Source organism: Protopterus annectens, chromosome 12.part0 (genome assembly GCF_019279795.1).
Source record: "Protopterus annectens isolate FY-2018-M chromosome 12.part0, PAN1.0, whole genome shotgun sequence".
NCBI classification, from domain to species: Eukaryota; Metazoa; Chordata; order Ceratodontiformes; family Protopteridae; genus Protopterus; species Protopterus annectens.
The window spans coordinates 1,536,657,935-1,536,684,355 of record NC_056746.1 but is presented as its reverse complement, the minus strand read 5'-3'; the positions used below and the strand labels follow the sequence as shown (position 1 = coordinate 1,536,684,355).

Below are 26,421 nucleotides of genomic sequence, written 5' to 3'. Positions count from 1 at the left end.
CTGTGGGAGTTCCTCAAATAGACCTCTTTGCCTGCTTTCAGAACAACCAACTAGCAAAATTCTGTTCCAGGAGTCAGAACTCCATGCAAGAAGGCTAGAAAACAGATGTATTTTCTTTGCCTTGGACAGGAATGTTTATGCATGCTTTTCCACCCTTTGCACTAATACCAAAGGTACTTCAGAGGATTCAGATGGAATCCCCAAGATCATTGTAGGGACTCCCTTCTGGCCCAGTTAACCATGGTTCACCCATCTTTTGGAAATGGTCATGAATCTGCTCACCCAAGAACAGAGCTGTTTGATGCATCCTGACATCAGTCAACTTCAATTGACTGCCTGGATGATGGGGTCTCAGTTCCTTTTAGGCACCTGCTTGCTGAGGATATGCAACAGGTACTAATAGAGGTAAGAAGGAGTGCTACTAGAAAATTATATGGTAGCAAATGGGAAAAAAATTCTACTTGGTGCCAACAAAATGACCAGCACCCATGCAGGGTTAGTTGTTCTCTGTTTTTATGATATTTGTGTGTGTTACTATCCTATTGCCTCTCTTATTCCTGTATCAAAGTTCATTTATTTGTCATTTTGGCATGTTTGCTCATGGCTCCTCCTCTTTTAATGTAGCCTCATATCAAAATGTTTTTGAAAGGAGTTTTGCATAAGAGGCCTCAGAGTAAATAAGTGCAACCCCTTGCTGGGATCTTAATTTTGTGCTAGAGATGCTAACACTTGCTCCATTTGAACCAGATAGCCTGGCTGACTTGAGATTCTTAACATGGAAAACAGCTTTACAGATTGCTCTGACCTCCACAAGAAGAGTATCTGAGTTGCAAACTCTTATGGTGAGTCAACCCCATCTCATTTTCCACAGGGACAGAATTTTTTTGAGAACTAATCCTTCTTTTATGCCTAAAGTGGTATCGGAGTTTACTTTAAGCCAAACTATCGATCTCATCTATTTTCTTTCCTGAATCTAAAATTATGTGAAAGAATATCCCGTACTTTGGATGTTCACAGACAACTTGGGTAGTATCTTAACAGAACTAAATCTTTCAGATCTTCAGATCAATTGTTCATTTCTTGAAGGTAAGAAGGGACAACCTGTGTCAAAATAGACTATTTCCAAATGTTTGTCTAAGGCTATTATATTTTGTTATACGCACCATAACAAAGCTGTTCCAGACTCAAGGCCCATTCTGCCAGTGACTTGGCTTCATGTATATTTTTTGGAAAGGTTTGAATTCTAGAAGTATTTTAAAAATATCTACTCAGTCCTCTGTATATACTTTTACAAAGCACCACAAGCTTGATTCCTTCTGTAGGTCCATTACAGGCTTTGCTAGGACCATTGTCCAGGGGTTCCTGGAGTCTTCTACTTTTACCACCTAAATGTAGTATGCTAGGGTGGTCTGCCCATATACCTAAGGCTACTACAGCAGTGATCATGATGAACATAGTACAGATGTGTAAGTAAACTTACCATAATAGCAGATGTTTAAATAATCACTGCTGAAGTAACCTCCATTCCCTTGTTTTTTAGTGTGTTGTTTATGCTAGGGTTTGGAAGCTTATTTTTTGTTGTTCCTAGCATTTTCCTTTTAAGGCTCAGCCTCCCTCTCTCTGTTGGCAGGAAAGCTGTGAAGGGCTTGGCACACAACTTCTCTTTTAATTAGCTTCATTAGAGTTGCTTGCCAGTTTGGGTGCATGGACGGTGTCTTGATGTTTTGGAATGATATAACATATATAGCTAAAGCTACTGCTGCAGTAATCATTCAAACATCTAATGTTATGGTAAGTTTACTTACACAACTGTACTTTCTTTTCCTTGTTTTTTTTTAGGGAACTACTGGAAGTCCAAAGGGGGCAACTCTGTCACACCATAACATTGTAAATAATATACGTGTTATAGGCTACAGACTTGGGTTCGACTGGAGGGTGAGTATCAGCTTCATTACTTACGTTTTTATTCTACTAAACCAGTAGTGATGCAGTTTATTTCAAATGTTCACCATTCAATCATGTCTTCTTTTATCTAATTTCTGTATTTATGTTCTTGAAGGCATCCATGTTCTATGTTCTGCTACTCTAGAAAAAACCCTGTCACTTTTTTTTTTATGGAACATTCTTAATGAAGGCAAAGAAAATGCAATTCCATTCACAACAGCTTTGTAAGAAAGTCTTTGAAATTTACAGGGATAAAACATCCAGTGAAAAAAAAGCATGTATGCGTCTCATTTACCACTTTGTCTCGTTTCCTCATTGATAAAACTATACTGAGAAACCCCATGCCATTAATCCTCAAGGACCTAATAGTTTCATATACAGAAATGTCACTACATAGCAGATCTCTGAGAGTTTGGTCCAGATGTCAGTGACTGACTAATGTATTGATAAACTTGAGCAGAAGTGACTATGCATCACAAAAGGCCCAGATACCATGTTGTTTCCATGTTTATCTTGTTACAGCCTTCTGTAGGACAGTCTGGTAACCAAATTCCTTATGGGTAAGGCTGATAACCTGGTAACTCAATTCCTTATCAGTAAGGCTGATAGCCTGGTAAATAAATTTCTTATGGGGAAAGACGATAGCCTGGTAACTAAATTTCTTATAGACAGGGCCAGTAGGTCTCCCTACAAGATTATCCAGCAGTATAATTCTCAATATACCGCAATGTTACTGATTTTTGCTTGCCATGTTTTAGGCCAATGAAACAGTGCTGTGAGCAATATGGAAAGGGGCAAACATCTTTTGTACAGCCAGCAGAAATGATACATTGATGATTATTATCCCCTGGGATAATGCAGCAGAAAAAGTATAAGCACCTTTGTTCTTCATTTTTTTGTGGGATCAGAGAACTTCATATCACATACTCTAGTCAGCCAAGCTCAGACTTGTGTTCAGTGCTAATCGCCTAGTATTTAAGTAAACTTCACAGCTCAAGAGTCACTGCCAGGCCTGTGATTTGTTTAAAGAGTTCAATGCTCTGTTAGAATTGATGTCCATTAAGAAGCCTTTGACTAATGACCTCTAGTGTGTGGTGCCATCAGCAACCAAGAAAGGGAGTGGAGACTACTGACTAAGCCAGTCCGTCATTGTAAAAATGTGTGATGTATAACAATAACTGATGTTATCTGCCGCTTTACACCCGGGCTTCAAAAATCAACAGTGAACAAAAAGGAACCAAGCTGAAATGTAATTTAAGGATAAAGATATCCATCATGAGAATAACTTAATCATTTCATAGAAGTCTATTTCCAGGCTGATGGACACAACCATAAAAACACAAGCTCTTTTAGAGTTTCCTTTGCTAAGGTACACAGTACATCAACCTAGCATTAAACTAAATTGAAACCAAAGGATAGCTGATTTATAGTGTTGACTGTAGAAGAAATGCAGTTTTTATGTAGAAATTAACATTTCCCCAACAGAGTATCAATATTATGCCCATCCATTTGCTACTGTTACTTAGTCTTATGCTTTGCTTGACAGTGGCCTTAGACACATGGACTTTTATGTCAGTTGGAGCTTCACTAGTTTGCTACTATGAACCTAAGTTAAAGCAGCCTGAATGCTGCCTGTGACTTCCTTTTGGAGACTGGGGCTAGGTAGGGTGATAAGATGTAGCAAAAGGACCTTGATTCCTAGCTGAGTGTGCAGCACTAGTGACAGCCAGTAGGTAAATTACCACTATTTATCATTCTTGGTTAACCTAGTAAGTGGCTAATTTAGTGAGTTTTTGTTGAAATTAGTTTACTTGTTCTTTCTGGTAGGAGAAGAAGGTTACCATGCTAGTTGTAGGCATCACTTGCTACTAAGACTAAATTCAAGTGTCTTTTTATTGGTTGCTGTATTGTACTGATCTTTTTGTTGCTTCTTTTCTGTGCTATATATAAAGTGATTTAACTCAATGCTGCCCATCATTTAGTGCACAGCATATGCCACTGTATAGATACAGACATGTGGAGCCTTTATTTTTTGTGTATAACCTTCTCCCTTATTTCCTATTGTACCTTAAATACTAGCTATACAAAGTGGCTTTGGCTTGCACTAGGTAGTGTACAGTACACAAAACATAAGGGCTGAAAACTACCATGTGAATGTAAGTCTAGGCATTTTAAGATCCTCAGAGAGCAATAGCCTAGTGAGTAGCTATGAAACTATGAACTTCATCCTGTCGTTATAGGTTTGATTCCCTCATTCTCCATTTACTCACTGTATGCTTCTGAGCTAGTCAGTTAACGTCTCACTTTTACAAGGTTATTTGTAAAATATGTGCTTGTCTCTAGTGTGGCACTGGGTTAATAAATAAATAAGAAACTAAAGTTGAAAAGGAATTAGAGGAGCAGACCTTGCACATAGCTCATATTCTGTCACCCCTTTGCAAGCTAGGAAGAGAATGTGTGGATTAGTAAGAAGTTACCTGGGTTTATTTCCTTGTATCTTTAAGGGGTGAACTAAATTATAAGGTAAAATAGCCTTGTGCAAAATTCCAAGATGGTGCACATCATGTAAACACCCTCTCCTTGTAGCTCCTCAGTCAGCTATTTACCTCATCTTAACCAAATGTCATCGGACTGGATTTACAAATAACTAAAAACTAAAACATATCAACCAAGCTCTCTGCTACACTTCTGGAGTTTTAAAAGGCCTCTCTACTGAAAATACAGCTTTTTATTCTCTGAAAGCTTATACTGCAGCACCGCATGGCAGCTTGAGGCCTAACACAGTCAAAAATAAATAGAAGGAATAAGGAAAGAACAGATACAAGAATAAAAGGGACAAAATACTTTTCTATACTACAAAGGATAAAAAAAATGTCTAATGATCAAGGCCACATGGATCTACAAACCATAAAAAACAAACTATCACAGTTATCTTCCCCAGAACAAGAGATTACCTCTAAAAGACAGAGAACACTGAAGCCACAAGAGCCATCCAAACCTAATCCTAAAAACAAGCCTGAAGGGGCTTTTACACTTGATGACCTAAAATCAGCACTTCTACCCATACAAAGTGCCATTCAAAGTTTCTCAGATCAACTATCTAACTTTGGCATCTCAAATGAAAAAAAATAGTAGAGAGGCTAGATCAGGCTGAAGCAAAAGCAGCAGCTAATTAAATGAGAATTGAAGAAATACAAAAACAACTAAATAACAAAGAAACTGCCTTAAAAGACCTGCAACAAAAACTTATTGACCTAGAAGCAAGCAGTAGAAGAAATAATATTCTCTTAAGAGGAGTTCCAGAATCAATAGACCTTAATGGAAATATTTTCATCCCTACTAGACAATAATCCTATAAGTAAAGGCATTGTAATTGAAAGATCTCACAGAGCTCTTCAAAGGTCACAAAACCCTGCTAGTCATAGACAAATATATGCCAAAATACTAAACTATCAGCATGTGCAGGAAATATTAAAAGCAGCAAAACAAAAAGGCTTCCTGAACTGGAAAGGAAACAAACTCACTTTTGCCCAAGATTTCCCTATGCAGATAAAGCAAGCAAGACAAGCACTTACACCCTTTTGCTCTTATCACAAAAAAATAAAATAAAATTCCAGATGAGATATTCCAATGCATTATCTTTCACTTATAAAGAGCAAAAATGTACTGCTAATATACCAACAGAGGCTAAAAGTGCCTTTTCTAAAGCTTTTGGTGAACTTCCAAGCCTTTAACTTCTAAAATGAGAAGGAGTAGGGAGAGAGAGAAAAAAGGAAAAAAAGAATAATAACTTTTACATTTCTGATATACTCTCTGCTATTCTAAAGGAGCCATAACTAACCTTGAGTTATTTTCACTTCACCCATTTCCTAAAAAGATCATTGAAATTGTGGAATTCATCTCAAACAGGCTGGAAACAACTTGAAGGCCTAAATCAAGCCATAACCATTGTTGCAACATTCCAAAGAAATGACTGTAACATCTAATTGAGATGTCCATGTAAACAGCAAGTTGAACGTTTTGGTTCTACCTCAAATCTATGGCTAAACAGGGGAAAGATTTAACTGTAACATACCTCTCAAGCTGACTTCTTGCCACTTGCATCCAAGGAGCTCTACACTGGGAGAAAATTAAATGGACTATTTTCTGCTTAATTTCTGAAGAAAATAAAGAGAAATAGGATGGAAATCAAAAATAAAAGAGGGTGGGGTGAGTTATTGTAACTGCCAACAAACTAACACAGCTTTTTTTCTCTCTCTCTCTCCGATTAGGATATCAAAAAGGTAAAACTTATAACTTTGAGTCACTGTTGCTTCTGTAAAGTGTTAAAAAGCATTTTAATATTGATAGAAATAAACATCTTACAGAAGAATGTTGATTGTAGTGTAACAAGTAGGAACAAATGCTATCAGGCTCTGAATATCTGACTGCATAATGAATGTAATCAGCAGGTTATGTATTTTCCCACACCAGTATATGTAAGGCCAATTAATCAAAAGAGAACATGACCATTACTGTACAATACATACCATATATCAGACAGAGTTAAGATTTATGTACATGTGTGTGTGTGTATGTATATGTATGTGTATGTGTATATATATATATATATATATATATATATATATATATATATATATATATATATATATATATATGTGTGTGTGTGTGTATATGTATGTGTATGTATATATATATATATATATATATATATATATATATATATATATATATATATATATATATATATATATGTATGTATATGTGTATGTATGTATATGTATATATATATATATTTGTGTATATGTGTATGTATGTGTGTATGTATATATATATATATATATATATATATATATATGTGTGTGTGTGTGTGTGTATATATTTTTTCCTCTCTTTCTCTTCTTACACAGTAATTGAAATTGTTTACAGTATAATCCTCTACTAGTCATATAATAAATAATCTGTATAAGCCCAAAGTAACTTTCTCTAGAATACGGCTTCTGTTTTTGCTAAAGGAATATACACCATAAGTAAGAAAGTTATGATATACCCCAGACTAGTTAGTTGTGTTATAATGTCACTAGGGGTGCCTAATGAAACTAATGTTTACCTTATTACTAAGGTTATAATCCATATGCTATCTGTCATTAGTACTGTTAGGCATATAATAGATAATGTATATATGCCCAACATAACTCTCAGATGCTGGTGATGCATGTTCACTAGAATATAGCTTCTGTTTTTGCAAAACAAATACACAACACTGTTTGGAAGTGAGGCATGGTATAGCCTAGTCTAGTTAGTTGTGTTACAATGTCATTAAGTGTCACTTAATGAAATAATTGCCGCCCTTATTACTAAGGTCGTAATCCATATGGTATCTGACATTAATACTTCTAATTATCAATAGATATAAGATAAAGGTATATATTGTTTAATAAATATCCTTATTTTTCAAGATATGCAAAATCTGGTCCTACCATACCAGAATCAGGAAAAATTAATTATCCTGATAAATGGGGCAAGGATGTTGAGAATGTTTTTTGGAGTGGTTTTTCACATCTTGTATTGCTGAGTTTATTATGTATATTATGTATATATGTTTTTTCTTACAGTTGCTACTATTTCATGCAAACCAATATGCTCCTGCTCAAGTACTTAGAATACTGTTTGCTCTTTTGAATAGTCTCTTGGATGTAGTAGGTATGTGGCTAGGCACACTATGGGTAACGAGAGACTCTAGGGCCGCAATAGATTCAGTAATCCTAATCTATGACTTGTATATATGCACATTCATATTGGAGAGAGAGTCTTCCAAGTATTACATTTATTTTTCTAGAACTTATACTCACTATATGTAAATGTGTGAAATACGCTCTTGGAATATCAGAGGCCTACAGGATAAAAATAAAAAAAAATTATTATTACACTTAATTTACCAGTCCAACTCACACATTACCTTTTTACAAGAAATGCACTTGTTAGATGTGGATTGGAATAAAGACAGAGATAAAAGATGGATATCTTCAATTATTGCCTCAGGGAGGGAGACTAACTCAAAGGGAGTAGCTATTCTGATTTAAAAAATCTTTTAAAGAAAAGGTAATAGATTTGGGTACGGACAAAGAGGGTAGGTTGGGATACTTTAAAACCATCAACTTCATTTCAAATAGACCTACACTTTTCCTGAATGTATATGGGCCCTGTGGCAATCAACACAAATGTAATATACAAATATACAACCTGCTATCAAAATTTCCGAATCATGAATATGTAATAGGAGGTGACTGGAATATGGTCAATGACCATGCAAAAGACAGAACTAGCAAAAACAAATTCCATAATAAGAGAGCATTGAGAGCACTAGAAGATTTGAGGCTAGACTATTGCCTGTGTGATCCTTACTATACTAAAGCCCATTCCACCAATATGTGCACATACACATACTACTGTCTATGTTATAAGACCTGGTGTAGGATTGATTTTTTCTTAATTTCTAACTCCTTAATCAATGATAAAACTGTATACTCATCTTGTCCAAGATTCCTCTCAGATAACTTTAAATATAACTCCAGTAACCAACCCATTAAAGAATGAAAAATCCTTCACTTGGACATTAAACTCTAACCTCTTAGACAAATAAGAAGGGATAAATGATATTAATAAAGAATTAGAGGAATTAGATTCAAATCTGTCCCTTTCTGACATCAAAACTGACATTATATGGGCGGCGTATAAGGCCACAATTAGAGGTTTACTGATCCAAAAAGCCTCCTACTATAAAAAACTTACTAAAGAAAAATTAAACTCAATAAAAGATGAAATCCATAAAACTGAAGTATCACTCCAACATAAATTTTCACTGGAATTCGAAAAAAAACTCCTTGCTCAACAAAAAGAACTATACACACTCCATTCTCAGAGCTTATCATTCCACAAAATGAAGCTTCTAACTAACTATTCAGATTGGGCACAACAATCCTTCAAGCTTCTGGCAAGATTAATTAACATATATCATACTCCCACAACAATTTCACAAATGTTATATAATAACAAAATTTACACGGATGCTCAAGAAATAAATACAGATATTTGAAAAAATATATAAGGAAATGTATGGACCTCAAAATACCCCGTCATTAGAGAACTTTAACAATTTCATCAAAGATCATAAATTCTCTAAGATTGAAGACCAACAAGTGTTGCTTTTAGAAGCTCCTTTTAATACAGAGGAAATCGCAGAAGCAATAAAAGGCCTAAAAAGTAATAAAGCACCAGGCCCTGATGGATTCACATCAAATTTTTACTAGTCATTTGCTCCTAAATTGACCCCCATCCTATGTAAAATCTTTAACCATATATGCAAGCATGGCTTCCAAGATTTGTACCTAAACAATTCTAAAACTATATTTATTCATAAACAAAATACGGACAATACCAACCCATTTAATCATAGACCTATCTCCCTCATAAATGTTGACATTAAAATCTACTCCCTGGTCCTAGCAAATAGAATTAAAAAACTATTACCTAAAATTATATCCCCAGATCAGTCTAGCTTTATGTCAAGGAAACAAACATGGGATAATACCCTGACCCTCGATGCAGCCATATATCTTCTTGAGAAAGACAAATCTCCTAGATACCTTTTGGCATTAGATGCTACTAAAGCTTTCGATAGAGTCAACCTTGAATTCCTTTTCTTGACTCTAAAACAATTTAATATCCCAAATACATTTATAAAAAAAAAATCAGAGCACTATATAAGTCTTCTTACACCATATTGGTCATAAATAAACTTGTCTCCAATAAAATAAAACTAGTAAATGGTACAAGACAGGGATGCCCCCTTTCCCACATCTTTTTAATCTATATATAGAGCCCCTATTCATCTACCTGGCACAAAAAAACATTTCATCATATACCTAAAATACTTAATAATAAACTTTTCATCTCAGCATTTGCTGATGACCTGATCATTTATTTTCAAACACCTAACACGGACTTAGGCAAGTTTCTAAAATCAACCAGCATCTTCTCAAAAGCCTCCAGCTATGAAGTAAATCCATCTAAATTCCTCATATTTCAAATCAACTCATTAGGACAAAATCTCCTCCCTCTCCCAGACACAGAAATTAAAGTTAAAAAAGCATTCCACTACCTAGGTATTAACTTCGAACATAACCAAAAAGACTCCTACCAAAATAATCTTCTTAAAACCTGGACTAACATAGAAAATGACTTGGACAGATGGAAATTAATGAAACTTTCAGTTCTATCAAAAGTGTCAGTAATTAAAATGAATATTTTGCCAAAAATATTATACCAATTTAACACTAACAATGCTATTACTCCTACCAACTTCTTTAAAAAAATCAATAAAATACTAACTAAGTTCATATGGTTTCCAAAAAACCCAAGGATAGCTATAACAAAACTTATTTTCCCTAAAGACAAAGGAGGTCTGGGGGTTACCAGACTTTAAACTCTGCTATGATCTAATATGCGCAAACAGACTTATTTTAATAGGCGACCACATCCCAAAATATGCAGAATCCTTTAAAATATGGGTTAATGTATGGTACGCTCATGCTTTAAAGACTAATATAAATCCTAAATCCATACCATTTATAGATGGATCTAACTTAAAAGACATAAAACTTCATGCCTCCATTAAACACAAAATCAAAACCTTTCAATCACTTCTGTCAGACCTACAACTAAAAAGTGCTTTAACCCTATTACAGCCAATACACTTGAACCCAAATTTAAAAATAGGAAATTAAATGATCGACCTAGATCAATATCCACAAATCAAAGATCTCACAGTCTGGGATCTATATAGACTTAAAAACAGGTCATTAAAAGATATCAAACATCATCTCAACCTTAATAACAAATACACAATAATATTGAGACAATTGGTGGAAAAGATATCTATCTTCAGAGATATCCCACAAGAAATAGAAAATGTAATAACAAACACACAGGCCTTAGTCAAGTTCTTAAAACTTCTAAAAAATGCTGTCAGCTACATACGTTAAGCACTTTTATAAAATACCAGTCCACCTTTACATCTGCTCAATACTAGAAAGACAAGAATCTAGAAATAACTAATGCTCAGCTCTCACAAGCATGGTTTAATACAAACAAATATTCTCTCTACATGAAATTGACGTACACCCAGTAAATGGTCAACAATAATGCCTATTACATGCCAGAACAACTAAATAAGTTTTTCCCAAATAACTCACCTTTCTGCTCCTGTCCATCAAAAATAGCAGACTTATTACATATCCTCTGGTACTGCAAATTTGCACATAACCTCTGGGACTCATTAAGAATTAAACTCGATAAAATGGGTTATGGGAAATCTACATTATCCTGGGAATTTGCGATTCTACATGTTAACTCACTTCATGTACCCACCTCCGATTTAAGAATTCTGATGCCCATATTTGAACTAGTCAAATTATATATTACTCAAAACTGGATAGACAGATCTAAATTAAACTGGGGATAATTTACAAATATGGCCCACACTTACATAATCTCACACAAACTCATGATTAATGATAAAAAGAAACAAATACAATTCCTAAAAATATGGAAAAATATCTTAGACCACATAGAACAATAAATATCTATGTTATAGCTATGTAATTACCCACATTATTTGGTATGGAAGACCCTCTCTCTAATAACTTTGAAATAAAATCTCTAAGCAGCATAATTCATTGTAAAATAACATGATTAGTAAAGTTTATCTCTCAACTATTAGTGGCACCATTTGCACAGCTGTAAATAGTTGAGTTCAAATGTTTAATTTACTTCCTTATATTATCTACTGGTCACCTTTTGTTTCCTAATATTATGTCTATATTACCTCAGTTTATTTAGATAAATGTGTTATTGTGTTGGCTAATGTCATTTACTATACAGTAGATAACCAGTTCTTTTTTCTTCTGTCATGACAGGATGATATAGACGATTTATGTTAAATGTCTGTATAATGTTTTTCATTTTCTTTCATTGTATACTGTTTTTTTTAGTCATTGTTGTTAACATTTAAATCTGAAAATGCAATAAAATATAAGTTGGAAAAAAAATTATAAGGTAAAACAGCTGAGAAAATTAAACCTAAACAGCTATATCACATAAATTCACATATTACATAAATCACATTATGCATTGTCATAGAAAGACATGGAGCTCTGATTGTATATATGCCTCTGTACAGAATTTTTTTTTGTCATTTGTTGTATTTGTACTGTTATGTTATGGAGCTTTTCTCCCCGGGCCTCCGCTGTAAATGGACCTTGTTCCAGTTGGACTTTCCTGGTAAACAAATGTAAAATAAAATAAGTAAATAAAATAAATGTTTTGAAACCACTGAGAGAAACGTCAAGTGTCTGTAGTATGCACATATGTTTGTAGAAGTTATGGTTTTCATAGCATGTCCTGAAATCAAAATACAGGAAACAGCATCAATGCCTCTGAAACAGGAAGTAATAGAATTTGTTCTCAAAAGTAAAGACATGTTCTCAGAGTTGACTTGTAAAACCTGTTTAATGCAACACAACACAGAAACTGTACATAGAAAAAGTTCACTTAATACCATATAACATACCAGGCACCCACTGCCAACAAGTTAGATAAAATACAAACATTTGCTTAACCCTGAGGTTATAGAAGAACCTCAGATTGAGTGAAGCAGTCTCATTGTGTTGGTACCCAAGCTTGATGGCTGTATAAGACTGCAATGACTTCCAGAAGCTAAACAGTATGCATAAGCTTGCTTGAGTGGGTGAATTTACTGAGAAAATTCATTCCAGTCCAACTCAGACTGCATGGAGAGGGGGCTAGTGAACTTTTATTAAGGAAAAAAAAATATTCTACACCTGATGGCTATTCTGTTATTACATTTTGCCTTTTTGTCGACACAGAGTATATGCAACATTCCAGAAGCTGATGAACAAAATCCTTATATCTTGCAACAGGTATGCAGCAGCCTACCTGGATGATGTAATGTTCCCCAAGTACTGGAGGAATTATTTATCCATAGTCCAAGCCATCTGAAACACTCTTTGCTGGACTGGATTTATAGTTAATCCATCTAAGTGAAAGTTGAGGATGGCAAAAGCCCACTATTTGGACATTGTGATAGGTCAAGATCTTGTGAACCCACATGCTGAGAAAGTGGAAACAATGCAAAACTGGCCCAAGCAAATGAAAGTTTTTTTTTAGCCTAACTATATATTATCCGAGGTTTATGCCTGATATTGCCAGTATTGCCTGCCTCAAGACTGATTGGATTAAAAGTAAGGCACCACTGAAGGTAAAATTGACAAATGCAATAAAACAAGCCTTTATACTTAAAATATATATATATATATATATATATATATATATATATATATATATATATATATATATATATATGTGTGTGTGTGTGTGTGTATGTGTGTGCGTCTATATATATATATATATTTATTGCTCACAGCCTATACCCCTAGTTCCTGAATTGCCAAAGCAATTCCTAGTACCTAATGATGCCTCCAAAGTATGCATAGGTACTGCTTTGTCTCAGGTTGCTCCAGTTACTGTATTAGTAGGAAGCTTAGTAATGCCCTCACAACTTTCATATTCATATAACACCTCTTAAAAAAGTAACCGAAGCATTGAATAGTGGTTATGCAATGCATACAGTATATCTAATCCTAGATAATGCCTTTGACATTATTCCTAATGCAGGCATTATTGATAAACATGTAAATCTAAATATAAGTCCTTATATTGTACTGTGGACAGCTACCTAGTTGTCTGACACAACCCATGTGGTTAGAATTGCAGGTGCCACTTCTGAAAGCAAAAAAAAGTTATCAGTGGTATACCACGGGGCTCAGTTTTGGGCCCTCTCCTATTTGGCATATATTCCTCAAACCCTCAGGCCAGCACTCCTGGCCTATGGTTAACTAAGGTTGCAGACAACTGTAAATTGGGTGTTGTTATTTGAACTTTAGCTGACTGCAGCAGCCTGGGTTAAACCAAGTTAACAATTGGTGAAAGGACAACGGTCTCAAATTAAATGAACAGAAATGTAGCATAGTTCTTTTTGGTAAACAATACAGTTTCACTTACCATATAAGAGATGCACCCCTCCAAACACTGTTGTAAGGGTCCAGGCACTCTTGTTGATACTTCCTTATCATTTTACCATCATGTCTCCACAGTAGTTTGGAAAGCCTTTTATCTAGCCAATTTAATTTCCAAAGTCATCTCCACCAGATCCAAAAAAGTATTAATTCCCCTTTACTAATATCCTATCAGATCCATTATTGAAGTTAATGCCCCTGTTGACATGTTTTTGTCTAAACATCTCACACAATTTTCTGAGACCTCAGAGATTCATAATTAAAAAGATGAGTGGCCTCAAAAATCTTACCTATCAGAAGATATTGGCAGACCTTTCTCTGTACCCAGTCTCTTACAGACATCTCTGTAGGGATTTCTGTCTAGCCTTTCATGCCATGAAAGATCCAACTCTATTGGACCCCCCCCCATTTCCTTCACATAACTAATGGTACCTCAAATACACAGTTAAAGGAATTAAACCTGCAGCAGATAAATAAGTTTATATAGGTACATTGGTTCATAGATGTGTTCTGTGCTAACAACCATAAGGGCCCTTTTAAGCCTAGCCATGTATCCAAAATCTCTGACAAGTTCTGGTACCCTTGATAAGTGTAATGCGGGGCTGGGGAGATAAAACATTTATAAGCAGGGGCCTGGGAGATGAACTATTTACAGGCTGTCTGTGTCTTTTAAAGCCATAGGTTCCAAACCAGGGATACATTTCCTGTTCCCCATCCAGTTGTCCAAGTTACTCTTGAATTGGCTTAGGGAGGAACTCTGCTTCACATGAATGCAGAGCCTGTTCGAGATAAGAGGTAATCTCTAGGATACCTTCCTGTCTTTCTAGCAAGTTCTATTTAAATCACAGACAAGGTTTAAGTCTTAAGAACAAGAAATTCTGGTGCTGTTTGTTTTGCAGATATGCTGGAGGTCCATTAGGGTGGCATCAGACAATGCCTTGTATGCCAGGCATAAATCTCCCCTCAACAGCCTGTAGGAAACAGAATATCGAGGTAGGGCCTCAAGGCGGTCTGCATAGGACATGTTATTTATTCCCTGTATTATTTTAGTGAGGAACCTCTGTGAACATTTTGATTGTTGGATGAGCCTGGTTAGGTACATACCAAAGGGAGCGTTGTACTCAATAACAGGTCTGATAAATGTCAAATACAGTGGAACAATGACCTCCTTGGACCTATATGCCATACCTTTGTTTATAAGTTGCACAACATAGAATGATTTCATCCCTACTGTAGACACGTGGTGGCCAAAGTCTAGATTACTGTATATGTGTTTCCCCAAGTTTCTCACTGCTCGGTCAACTCTTAGAGATGTGTTGTCAACGTGATAGTTACTAGGGGTGGATGACTTCCCAAAGAATATTATTATAAATTTCTTGACATTTAGTTTTAGTCTATGGCTCTGATATCAGTTATCTGTCAGTGTCAGCCCTTCCTGGAGAACATTTCTGTCAGTGTCGGATTCACTGGCAGCTCCTAATTTGCAACCATTATCACAGGCCATTGACATTGGTGGTGACTTCAGAGAAGTAAATGCCAAAAAAGGCATAGATTCAAATCACAACATATCCTTCAACTCTGGAGCAAACTTCCATGATATGTCTAGTAGATTAGTACCCTTCACACCGTCTATGTAAACCTAGACAGGCAGCCTCAAATTCCCTTCAGTTTATCTTGTCTTGCCCTTATTGAGGCCTTACTTCTGCACTGGGTTTTTTGGCTAGGTTTGACATAGTCTGCAGCCTGATTGCATAGTATTTACCCATGAACTTATGAACCTATAGTAAAATGTCAAAATAAGGAAGAGAAGTTTATACTACTGTTTCAGCTACCTGCAGAACTCAAAATTATCTTTACCTAACCTGCAAGAAAATTTAATGGTTTCTTAAACTTCAATACATTCCTTTATTTGTAAAAAACAATTTCTCCAAACTATTCCAGTTTATAGTACTGATATCAGGTACATTTATTTAAAAATGTATAGCAGAAAATTACCAAGATTTTTATCGAAAAACTTCACATGTTGTTTGGATGTTGAACAAAAGTTTCTTTTGAAGTCGTCAGGAGAAACTTCTTCATCTTTATTTTGGAAGTTACATTCTCAAGCACCCATTCATTCACAGAGCTTTGTATAACCCTTATGGGGTAAATAAAATACTGAGAAAAAGTATGTCTACATACATGGCATGCAAGAAAAACTGAAAAGCAGTTTGACAGCATATATAAGTGTGAAGTTTGCATAAAATTTTGGCTAAATATACATTTTGGTCAATCTCTTTGGAATGATAATTGCTAATGTAAAATTTTCAATTTGTATATTTATTCATTGACTTTTTTGTTGAATATCTCATATGAATAAAGTAAAAATGTATGGTGAGAAAAGAACTGAAACATTTTCCTTATATGTTTCCTGTTTTATTTCCTTGAGGATACCCGAATATGTGTACCAGTTCCTATGTACCACTGTTTTGGATCAGTAGGTGGAGGCCTCGCCATGGCAACATTTGGTAGCACTATTGTCTTCCCATCTCCATCGTTTGAGGGGAAAGCTGTAATAGAAACTATCCATAAAGAAAAGTAAGTGCAATTGTATAATGTCAGGAATTAATTTATACAGCATAGTGTCTTCTTAACAATGAGAGATGAACAATCTTGTACTGATGGAAACTTGTGGTATGACAGCCCTTTGCCTCTGACAGGAACAGCAGAGCTCTTTTATGGGTGGGATACTACAGTGCAATACTGTTTTACTGCCAAAAGCCTGAAAGTAGAGGCAATTCCATAATTCCCAACTTTCACATCTAGGAAAGATATGAATCTGAAAATAATCCTCAAATCAACCACGGACTTTTAAATGTAAATGCACCTTAGCCTTAAAGTTGATTTAGAAAGTTGACAGAATCATCAGATTTGTGTTACCATGCATGAATAATATGAAGTCTGCCACTGTAATGTCTTCCATTTTTAATTACTATAGTCAGAACTGCTTACATTTAAGTGAGTCAGCAACATTTTTAAGCAAAGTTAGGGAAGTAGGAAAGTTGTTAAGCAGAAATTGAATCCCTAATTGTGATTATTTGCAAGGTATGGTGCAGTGTCGAGATAATACAGTCAGTAAACCTTCTGATAGATAAAGTCTGTCACAGATGAGCCTTCTAGTGATTACTGGCTGCCATACGAGTCATCAAGTAGTGAAAGACTACATTGGTACACGCTGTAAGAGAATGGAAATTTCAAAATGCCCTGTAGTGCTAAAAACAGCTTTTGATAAATCCAAATAAAACCAAACCAGAAAGCAACTACACAGTACTGTTCAACTTAACCAGTAATTCAAAAATCAACAAACTAGAAACAAGAGAATCCAGACGAATGAAACAAGCTTTAATTAAAAATTGCTTAAAATCCGTCTATATTACCCAATCAAATGTTTAGGTTAGCAAATACCTAAACGTCGACCTGGTAATATCGAAAAATTAAAACAACGAACAGCCAATTTAGCATAGGGAATGAATTCCCTCAGCCCCCCCCCCCAAAAAAAATGTTTTAAACCCCACACTCCCCTAACTAAATATACCAACTCCGAGATCACTCTGCAGTGGGGAAAGGGGCAAAATCCACATAACAGCCAAGGAAATTCTTTCCCTGTGTTAAATCGACCATTTGCATTTTTTTTTTTTATTTTCGCTATTACCAGATCGACGTTTAGGTATTTGCTAACCTAAACATTTGATCAGGTAATAGGAACCCCTTAAAATAATCTAAAAAGTTGAGCACTTTCATTTAAGCAAAGTTAGACATCTTCAGAACCATTTTAAAAAACATACAAGAAAAGTGACATCATTGAAAAGAAACCTAAACCATGACCTCCTTTACATACAAAATTACCAACCAGTGCTACTTTGTATCAAAGTCTGCCTGTGCATTTAAAGCTGCAGGTGTCCAAATAACAATTATTTCAGTTTGACATTTATAAGACTGATGTTTTGTGTTTGAGAACACAAGCAATAGAAATTGCTTCATTTAAGCCAGGGTTACTGGGTGCATCTAATCTCAATTGCCAAAACAGCTCTTTGTACATAGGACAATTTTGCCAGTCCCCCCCCCCCCCCGATTTTCTAAACTAAAATACAGAATTTCTGTAAAGAAAAACCACTACAGGACAGTACATGCCTAGCTAGGGAATTTCTATCATGCTTTCATAAGATCATGGAATCATATCAAGTTACTAGACTCATGGCCGTAGGGCCCTTACAAGCCTAGCCAAATTCTACCTTTATTTCCACGATCAGCACCTATTGCCCCTGTCCAAGAGGGACACAGGTGGAACCCCCTGGGTGAATTTACAGTTACCTCTCCAATCATCCAGATTGCGTTTGAAGAGGGCCAGTGAGGAGCACTATTTGATATGAAGTGGGAGTCTGTCCCTCCAGTAGGTTCTATTAATGTCACATACCAGGTTAAGGTCTTTAGAGCGAGTAACCCCTGTACAATTTGAATTACGGATATGCAGCAATTCCAATAAAGCAGGGTTAGAGATTGCCAAATATGCAAGGCAAAGATCACTTCTGAGTAGTCTGTATGAAACAGAATAAAGTGACAGTGATTTCAGATGATCCACGTAGGACAGATGCTGAAGACCTTGAATTCTCCTTGTGAGGAACCTTTGTGGTCTCACCAATTCCTGCAGGTGCTGGGAAAGGAACATACCAAAAGGGCCATTGTACTCAATTATTGGCCGGATGAGGGAAGAGTACAGGGAAGGTATAACTTCGTTTTTTCCTGGAGGCAATGCCCTTACTTATGATATGAGCAATACAGAATGTCCTTCTTACCACTGTGGAGACATGGTCATCAAAGGTAAGGCTGCTGCCAACCTGTGTACTCAGATTATTCACCACTGAGTGCATACTTAGGGTGTTGTTACTGATGTGGTAGTTAGCAGGAGCATCGCTCTTACTGAAAGAAATGATAATACACGTTTTGCATTGAGTTTAAGGCCATGACATTGGCACCAATCATTTGTTTGTGTAAGACCCTCTTGTAGGATGTTGACATCATTTGGAGATTCTAGGTCTGCTCCCAGTTTGTGGTCATCAGCAAACTTATACAGCCACAGACCTTTAGTTTTTGCTTGTACCAAACAGTAGAGGTTCCAGGATTGATCCCTGTGGAACACCACTGGTTACAGGTCTGCTGTTGGAGGTGGACTCCCCTATTTTGACTATATGTCTTCTTTCAGTGAGCCAGTTAGTGATCCATCTAATGATATAAGGGTTGATACTTAGCTGGGTGAGTTTGTCAATGATGCCTGAGTGGGGGATAGTATCAAAAGCCTTGGCTGTGTCAATGTAGGCTGTATGCACAGATTTCCCCTCATCCAGGTCCTTGGTGTCTGTCTCAAAGACATTCACTAGATTTAACAGCCATGAGCTCCCTTTGACAAATCCAAATTAAGTAGGGTCAAGTGTTTGGAGATTGTATATCCTTGTTGATAAGGTCCATGATGATTTGCTCCATGGCTTTGCAGATAAGGCTAGTCAAGTTAATAAGTCTATATTTCCCGGGATCAGTGGAAGCACCACCAGTACAAGGGAATAATGGTGGCCATTTTCCATTTAGCTGGGATGAAGCCAGTGTTTATACTATAATTGAAAAGAGTACCCAATGGTGTTGCGAATTCTTGTTGGAGCCCATGTAGGATGCAACCTGGGATGTTATCAGATTCCATAGATGCTGTGTTTTTTGCCTTAGAGAGGACATTTATGACCTATTTAGAGATACAAGGTAGGGTATAGGTGCTAGGGATGTCATGGGGTACAGGTGGCGGGGACAGGGGAGTGAAGTTTTCACAGAATGTGTTGGCCAACAGGTAAGCTATGTCCACAGGACCAGTATATGTGGTATCATTAACTACCAGTTTGGCACAAATGTAGGCTTTTCCTTTTCAGTTATGGATGTAATATGGTTGTCCTTAGTTCTGGAAACTAATTTGGATTCATAGTTTCCATTGGAGGACTTCACAAGAAGTCTTATTTGCTTGTTTATGCTGAGGAGGGAGTGTTTCCAGTTTAGGGCTCGCTCCCTCTTACAGCATTTTCTTCCTCTTATTGTAAAGCCTGTTAATGGCAGTTGCCCACCAGGCAGGTTTGCTCTTCCTCGAGGAGCTTGCTTTGGTCCTATCAGTTATGGCCAAGGCAATGTGATTATAAAGGTGTTTGTATAAAGCTTTGGTGTAGAGCTTGGCACAGTTGCCAGCTCCATCTGAGGGAGAATATGCAGTGAAGCTATTTATACCATCGCTTTGGAGAAGTTTTTTAGTTTAGTTGCTGCTATGGGGGGGGGGGGGTCAGGTATAATAGTTACTTTGAATGAGACTGATCTGTGGCCAGATCTCACCAGGGAGGACCTCAAATGGGGAACTAAAGTGGTTCCCCCATATTGGTAAGCACAAAATCCAAGATGCAGGCATCCCTTGTTGGGGTGTCAACCAGTTGGTCCAGGGCACTGGAGTGAACAAAGCCGAGGAACCTTTGGGCAAGTGACTTTGAACACAAGTAATTTACCCAGTCAATAAATGGGTAGTTGAAGTCACCCAAAACCATGGTGCTCAGATGTATCTTGATAGCTTCAAGTAGATCCAAGTAGGCAGGGTGGGTTTCCTGATTCATGGAGGGGGTCCTGTAGTTGGCAATTACTTGAATATGTGTATTACCAACAGTTAATTGCACTTGAAGTATTTCCAGAGAATCATACTGTTTAAACAATCTGGAGGTGTATTTATCTTTAATGAATATTGATACACCCCCTCCTTTAGTTTACATGCGTGCAGTTTGTGGTCTGAACATGTGGAAGAAGGTGTAACCTGGTATGCCTGGGGTGTTCTCTGTGAATATAGGTGAAGGCTACCAGCCTAGCCAGATGTAATTTTGTAGATAATTATGTAATTTGTAAATATCAATGTAAGCCACAGGCTTGTTCTCTTAAATGTGAAAAGACTGCATTAGATATTGAACTGCAAAAATGTAACAACAGTGCACTCTGCTGTAACAAAGCTGATAAGTCAATTCCTTGATGTCAAAATTCGGAGCCTATATGTCTAGAGGGAGGCATCCTGCCTATCGTTTTAAGACCAGAGTTAATGGCTAGAATTTGCATGTATAAATGTCCTTTATTGCTCTGGTCTCTGACCAGGTGTAAAGAATGTAAATGTAGTTTCTGTTAGCCTGGGAATACCAGAGTAGTGTGAAGAATGATGTCATGTTAAGCAGCTCTGTGTTATCAATTTAAAGAGAGATGTCCTCCCTGTTGTCGCGTGGGTTTCCTCCGGGTGCTCCAGTTTCGTCCTACATCCCAAAGACATGCAGTAGATGGATTGGACACTCTAAATTGACCCTAGGTGTGAGTGTGTGTGTGCCTTCTGTGGAAGGCTGGGCACCGGGATGGCAACTTGACACTGTAAAACTCCACTGCCAATCATGAGCGGACAGATGATCCGCTGTGGCGACCCCTAACCGGGAAAAGCCGAAAGAAGAAGAAGAAGAAGAGAGCTCAGAGCATTTTGTCTAGAAAACATCCAGCATCACCAGCACTGTCTTGCTCTAGATGTAACTTATTTAGAACTGTGTTTTCTCTTAGAATATCTAGGAATTAGGACAATTAGACTAAGTGTTTTTCTGTGTTGATGTTAGAACTTTTCTACGGTATTATTTTAATTATTTCTCTGTGATCTCTGAAATCTTGACTAGCACTGTGTCATAAGAAGTATTGTCTTGTGTTTTTATTATTTATTATTAAATATTTTTAAACCTTTCAAATGTGGCTGTTTTGTGTAGAGATAATTTAAGCTTTAAAAGTACATTGCATGTATATAGTGATGCTGTACGAAGTCACTCCAAATAAGTCTTGACTGTTAGGTCACATTTACCATTTAGATAATAATATTGCACAGTAATAACTGGACACCCTTTTAAGGGCCTTTGAGTAGCTGATAAATATTAGCTGGGTAATGGCAGTGATTTCTACCATATAGTCTGGGTAAAAGGGGCATAGTGCCAGCCTTCCCCAGGAGTGTCTCTGTGGTTCTATAAACTTTTATCTCAAAGTGTGCATGTGTCAGCTACTTGGGCAGGAACATGAAGCACTGGTTAGACAGAGAGAGTGCTGGAGGTTTTAGCTTGCCCAGCTGGCTGAGATCTGAACCCTATAGCTGTGCCAGTGGGGAGTCATACTGGGGACCTGGAGAGAAAGGAAGAAACCAGCCCCAGACTGACTGTGATCTCTGTGTGCTCTTAAGGGAAATTGTACTTTACTGTGTATGTATTTATTATCCTTTCCCTATATGGACACCCCTCACTGGTGTTAGTGGTGAGGATTGAGACTCCTTGATTGCTGGACCAGTGCATGGGTGTCACAGTCTCCACAGCCTTGAATCAGGTCTCTGTGACTGCACAAATGCCTGCGTCTTCCAAGGTGAGGACTCCTTCCAGTGAGTGCAGTTTCATGTTAAGACTCCAAAAGTTTAGCAGCATAACCTTGAGATTGTTTTTAGCTGGAGTTTTTGCATCCATAATTTTGACCTTGAGATACTGCCTAAAAAAGGCACTATGGGGGTGGCAATAGCCTTAGCCAGTAGCCGAAATCCCAGGGGTGACAGATGAAGACCATTTCTGGCAAATCATCAAGTCTGTCAGTCATGTCATCCCAGGCTGACAGACAGCGGATTCACTTAGAATGACACCAGAAACTAAGTCAATTATTGAAGTCAATCATTTTCTGTTTGTATTGAGGCATCATCCTAGTTGAAGGTAAAATGCTGCTTAAGGCTAGGGACATAATTTCCTGAGACAAATAGTCCAAGAGTTCAGTCATGTCTCTCTTCATATAGTGCAGAGAGATATGTCTCAAGTTGTTCACACCAACATAGACTATGACAGAGTCATAACAGTACCTGTTGTTGACAGACTTGAGTGTATGTGTGATATGGTGAATCCTTGCACCTGACAGACAGCTGACCATGACCTTTTCCTTATCCAGCCCGGTGGGAAGGACATCTGTGTGTCTCATGATGGAATCGTCCGAATCGACTATGACTAATATCTTTGTTTTGTATTTTGCCTTAAGAGCTTGGCAGGTGAGACACTGCTGTGTGAGTTATTATGTGAACTGTCTTCTGCAAAGGAAGTATTATGTGTAGCATGCTTGTGTTTGTGTTTGGGAGGTCCCTGGTGTTTAGGTATGTTTCTGGTTAGGGCCTCTGCATATGTAGACATGTGTGATGTGGGTGGAGTGGGAGGTGAGGTATGCATGCTGACAACTCGCTCATTATCATATGTACTGGTGTGTGAGAGAGCATGGCCTCAAGGTTCTTAATATATTTTCATCTCTCACATGTTGAGTTTGTGTGGACTAGGAGTAGAGGGTTGTCAGTGAACAAAAGGCAGTTGTTAATACAATAAAGGTGTTGATATATATGTTTATTGAAAGCATTGTTGGTCTTGCTGACATAAAAAGCTGGGCAAGACTAATATACTCCCTTTGGTGTATAACAAAAATATCTTTCCTTAGTAATCCAAGATCACATTTTATCCCACCATGTACCATTATATTCAGATTCCATGTAAGTGCATTGTTTACATCTACCACTCTTGAAAGTTCTGATTTCACCCGTGTTCAATATCAAGTGTGCCCTCTCCAAAATTATCTTAACAGAAGGGCGGTTCTTATAAATAAATCCAGGTGGACTTGCAAAAAAGTCCTTTAAACTATCTATATCTTGTAGAATCATCCAATTCTTATGAATGACCATCTTAATATCAGCAGAATCTAATGAAAAATAAGAAATGAAATTATTATTATTTGGGACCAACGATTTGTTAGCTTGGACATTGTTCAATGACAAATCCCATAACCCCTTACTGAAAATCAGGGCATATTGGTCTGATCTAGCTGACCATACTTGGGACTGGTATAAAGAAATGAGTGAATCTGGATATTTATGCTGCATAAACATCACTTTTAAAATATCAAGTTGTTTAGTGCATTTCGAGTCCTCTGATGTCAACTTTGAAACCTGAATAAACTGACTTTTTAGGACACCTTGCTTTTGGTGATAAGGATGATTACTTGTAAAATTAAGTAATGCATTACAATGAATGGGTTTTCTAAAAATGGTCATTACAGACGTGCAGTCACATTACTTTTGTAAGGCTACATCTAAAAAGTGTATGGAGTTTTCTTCTATGATTGATTTAAACTCAATAAAATTGATAGATGAGACAAGCTATGTGACAAAAAACATCTAATTAGTCTCTTGTCCCTGACAAAATTATAAAGCTGTCATCCAAAGAACAAAAAAACAAAATTTCCAATACTGATAAAAATTCAATTAGAAAACAATATCAATCTCCCATTTCAATAAAACCACATTAGCATAGACAGGGGCACAGGCTGTACCCATTGCAACACCTGCGCAATGTTTATAAAATTCCCTATCAAAAAAGTTGAAATTATTGTGTAAAACAGTGTCTATGAAATCACAAACCAATCTAATTTCATTTGATGGTAATTGTTTTGATCTAACCACAATATCACTGAACCAAGTTAAAGCCAATTCATGTGGAATGGCGGTGAAAAGACTCATTACATCTAAAGTGACCAAGAAATAACTCTTCATAGGGAATAGATCATAATTTGTAATAAAAATGCTAAGAATTGCATATATATGTGGAAAATCATGAAACAGGGATTTTAGTTTAAAGTCTATATACTTGGCAAAAGGCTCCGTGATGGACCCTGCAGCAGAAACTATTGGTCTCAATGGTGGATCAAAAAGGCTGGAGTACACCATGGGAATTCCAAAAAATTTAGGGACAATAGGATGTCAAACTTTGAGTAAATAAAATAATTCTGGACTGATATCCTCAAAAAGCAATACTGTTTTACTATTAATCCATGTAGTCATGTGTGCTTGTGATGTTAATGTTATATACAAATTAAGCAACATTTTATTGGTTACATGTAGAGAAAAAACATCTGGAATGAAACAGCTAAGCATAAGCAAGTAGTCAATAGCTCACTGCTTCAGTGGCATGGTGTCCAACTGTGTCATCTGCAGCTTGGCTTTAAGAAAAATGTCGTGCATGCTGGAAGAGTTGTCTGGGTAGAACAGAGTGAAGCAGTATTTTCCCAGCTCTCATATCCTGAGATGTGTCTGTATTTTCCTGGCTCTTCAGTCTTAAGGGGTGTAGAATAACGTGTTGTTTGTATGACCACTGGTAGATGCCAGGAACCCTTGCACTGTCATCTTAAGAAGAATGGTAAATAGACTCCTGGTACATGGCATGTGCAAGCCTGCTACGCCCATACCTGACACTGTGGTGCTCTCTATATACGGATCCAAGATGGCTGCCACAGAATGATCACTTCTAGCCCTTGTCCAATCTTCCACTACTGATAACTAACACAGTGGTCTTACATGGGATAGAAATAAGGTTCTGTTCTCTCTAGAGGCTCACCCTGCAAAGGGAGTGTCTATCTTCAAAAAGGAGCAACAATGGTACTTAGGAGGACTGTAGAGTGATCAAGCAGAAGGTGGTTAATAGCAACATCAAGTAAGGAATGGGGAGAAAGCATAAACTAAATAAATAACAGATTGTTTGGCAAACTGTAGTTATGAGACAGAGAGGGCCAGTTGATAATCTCCAGTGATATGTTGCTGCAGAAAATGTACCTGTCATCCTGTGATGCACAATAACAATATAGAGCATTTCTTGTTAAATGGCAGGCAATAAATTACCACTAGGAAACTGTGTATTCTTCAGATGCAGACCTTTACCAGTTTGTTTGTGTCTTTTGGCTTTTCCCGGTTAGGGGTTGCCACAGCGGAACTCCGGTCCGCCAATGATTGGCAGTTGATTTTTACATACCGGCTTGCCAGGCCTGACGCACAACCTTCAACGAAGGTACGCCCATTCACGCATGTCTCCACGCAGAAGACGCTCTAGCTGAGAATCGAACTGGACAGAGTCTTACTGTGAGGTGACAACGCTACCGCAGCACCACCACCGCGGGTTCATGCAGACCTTTACCAGTACACCTCTGATTTTCATTGTTTCACTCCATTATGGTTTTCACCTATTCAGATGTCCAAAAATAGGGATACTTTTTTGCTGAAATGTGAGATATTGTAGGGCAAACCATCCATTCCATCAGTGCAAAGAACTATATTTCACTTTACAGCCAAAATAAAGACTCACAGTTGTAGTTGCTTTATTGTTCCCTGTTATAATGTTTAACATATAGTACCACAGTTTTTAACAGTTAA

General features: G+C 37.0%; 1 protein-coding gene across 3 annotated transcripts in view; it reads left to right on the top strand.

The window, feature by feature from the left end:
* LOC122817284 (medium-chain acyl-CoA ligase ACSF2, mitochondrial-like) overlaps positions 1-26,421 on the top strand; it is a 1,357,975-nt gene that overhangs the window by 726,123 nt on the left and 605,431 nt on the right. For all 3 annotated transcript variants that reach the window (XM_044090508.1, XM_044090507.1, XM_044090509.1), the window contains exons 7-8: positions 1,840-1,935; positions 16,528-16,676. In XM_044090508.1, coding sequence (XP_043946443.1) covers positions 1,840-1,935; positions 16,528-16,676 — 245 coding nt within the window. The remainder of the gene's footprint in view (positions 1-1,839; positions 1,936-16,527; positions 16,677-26,421) is intronic.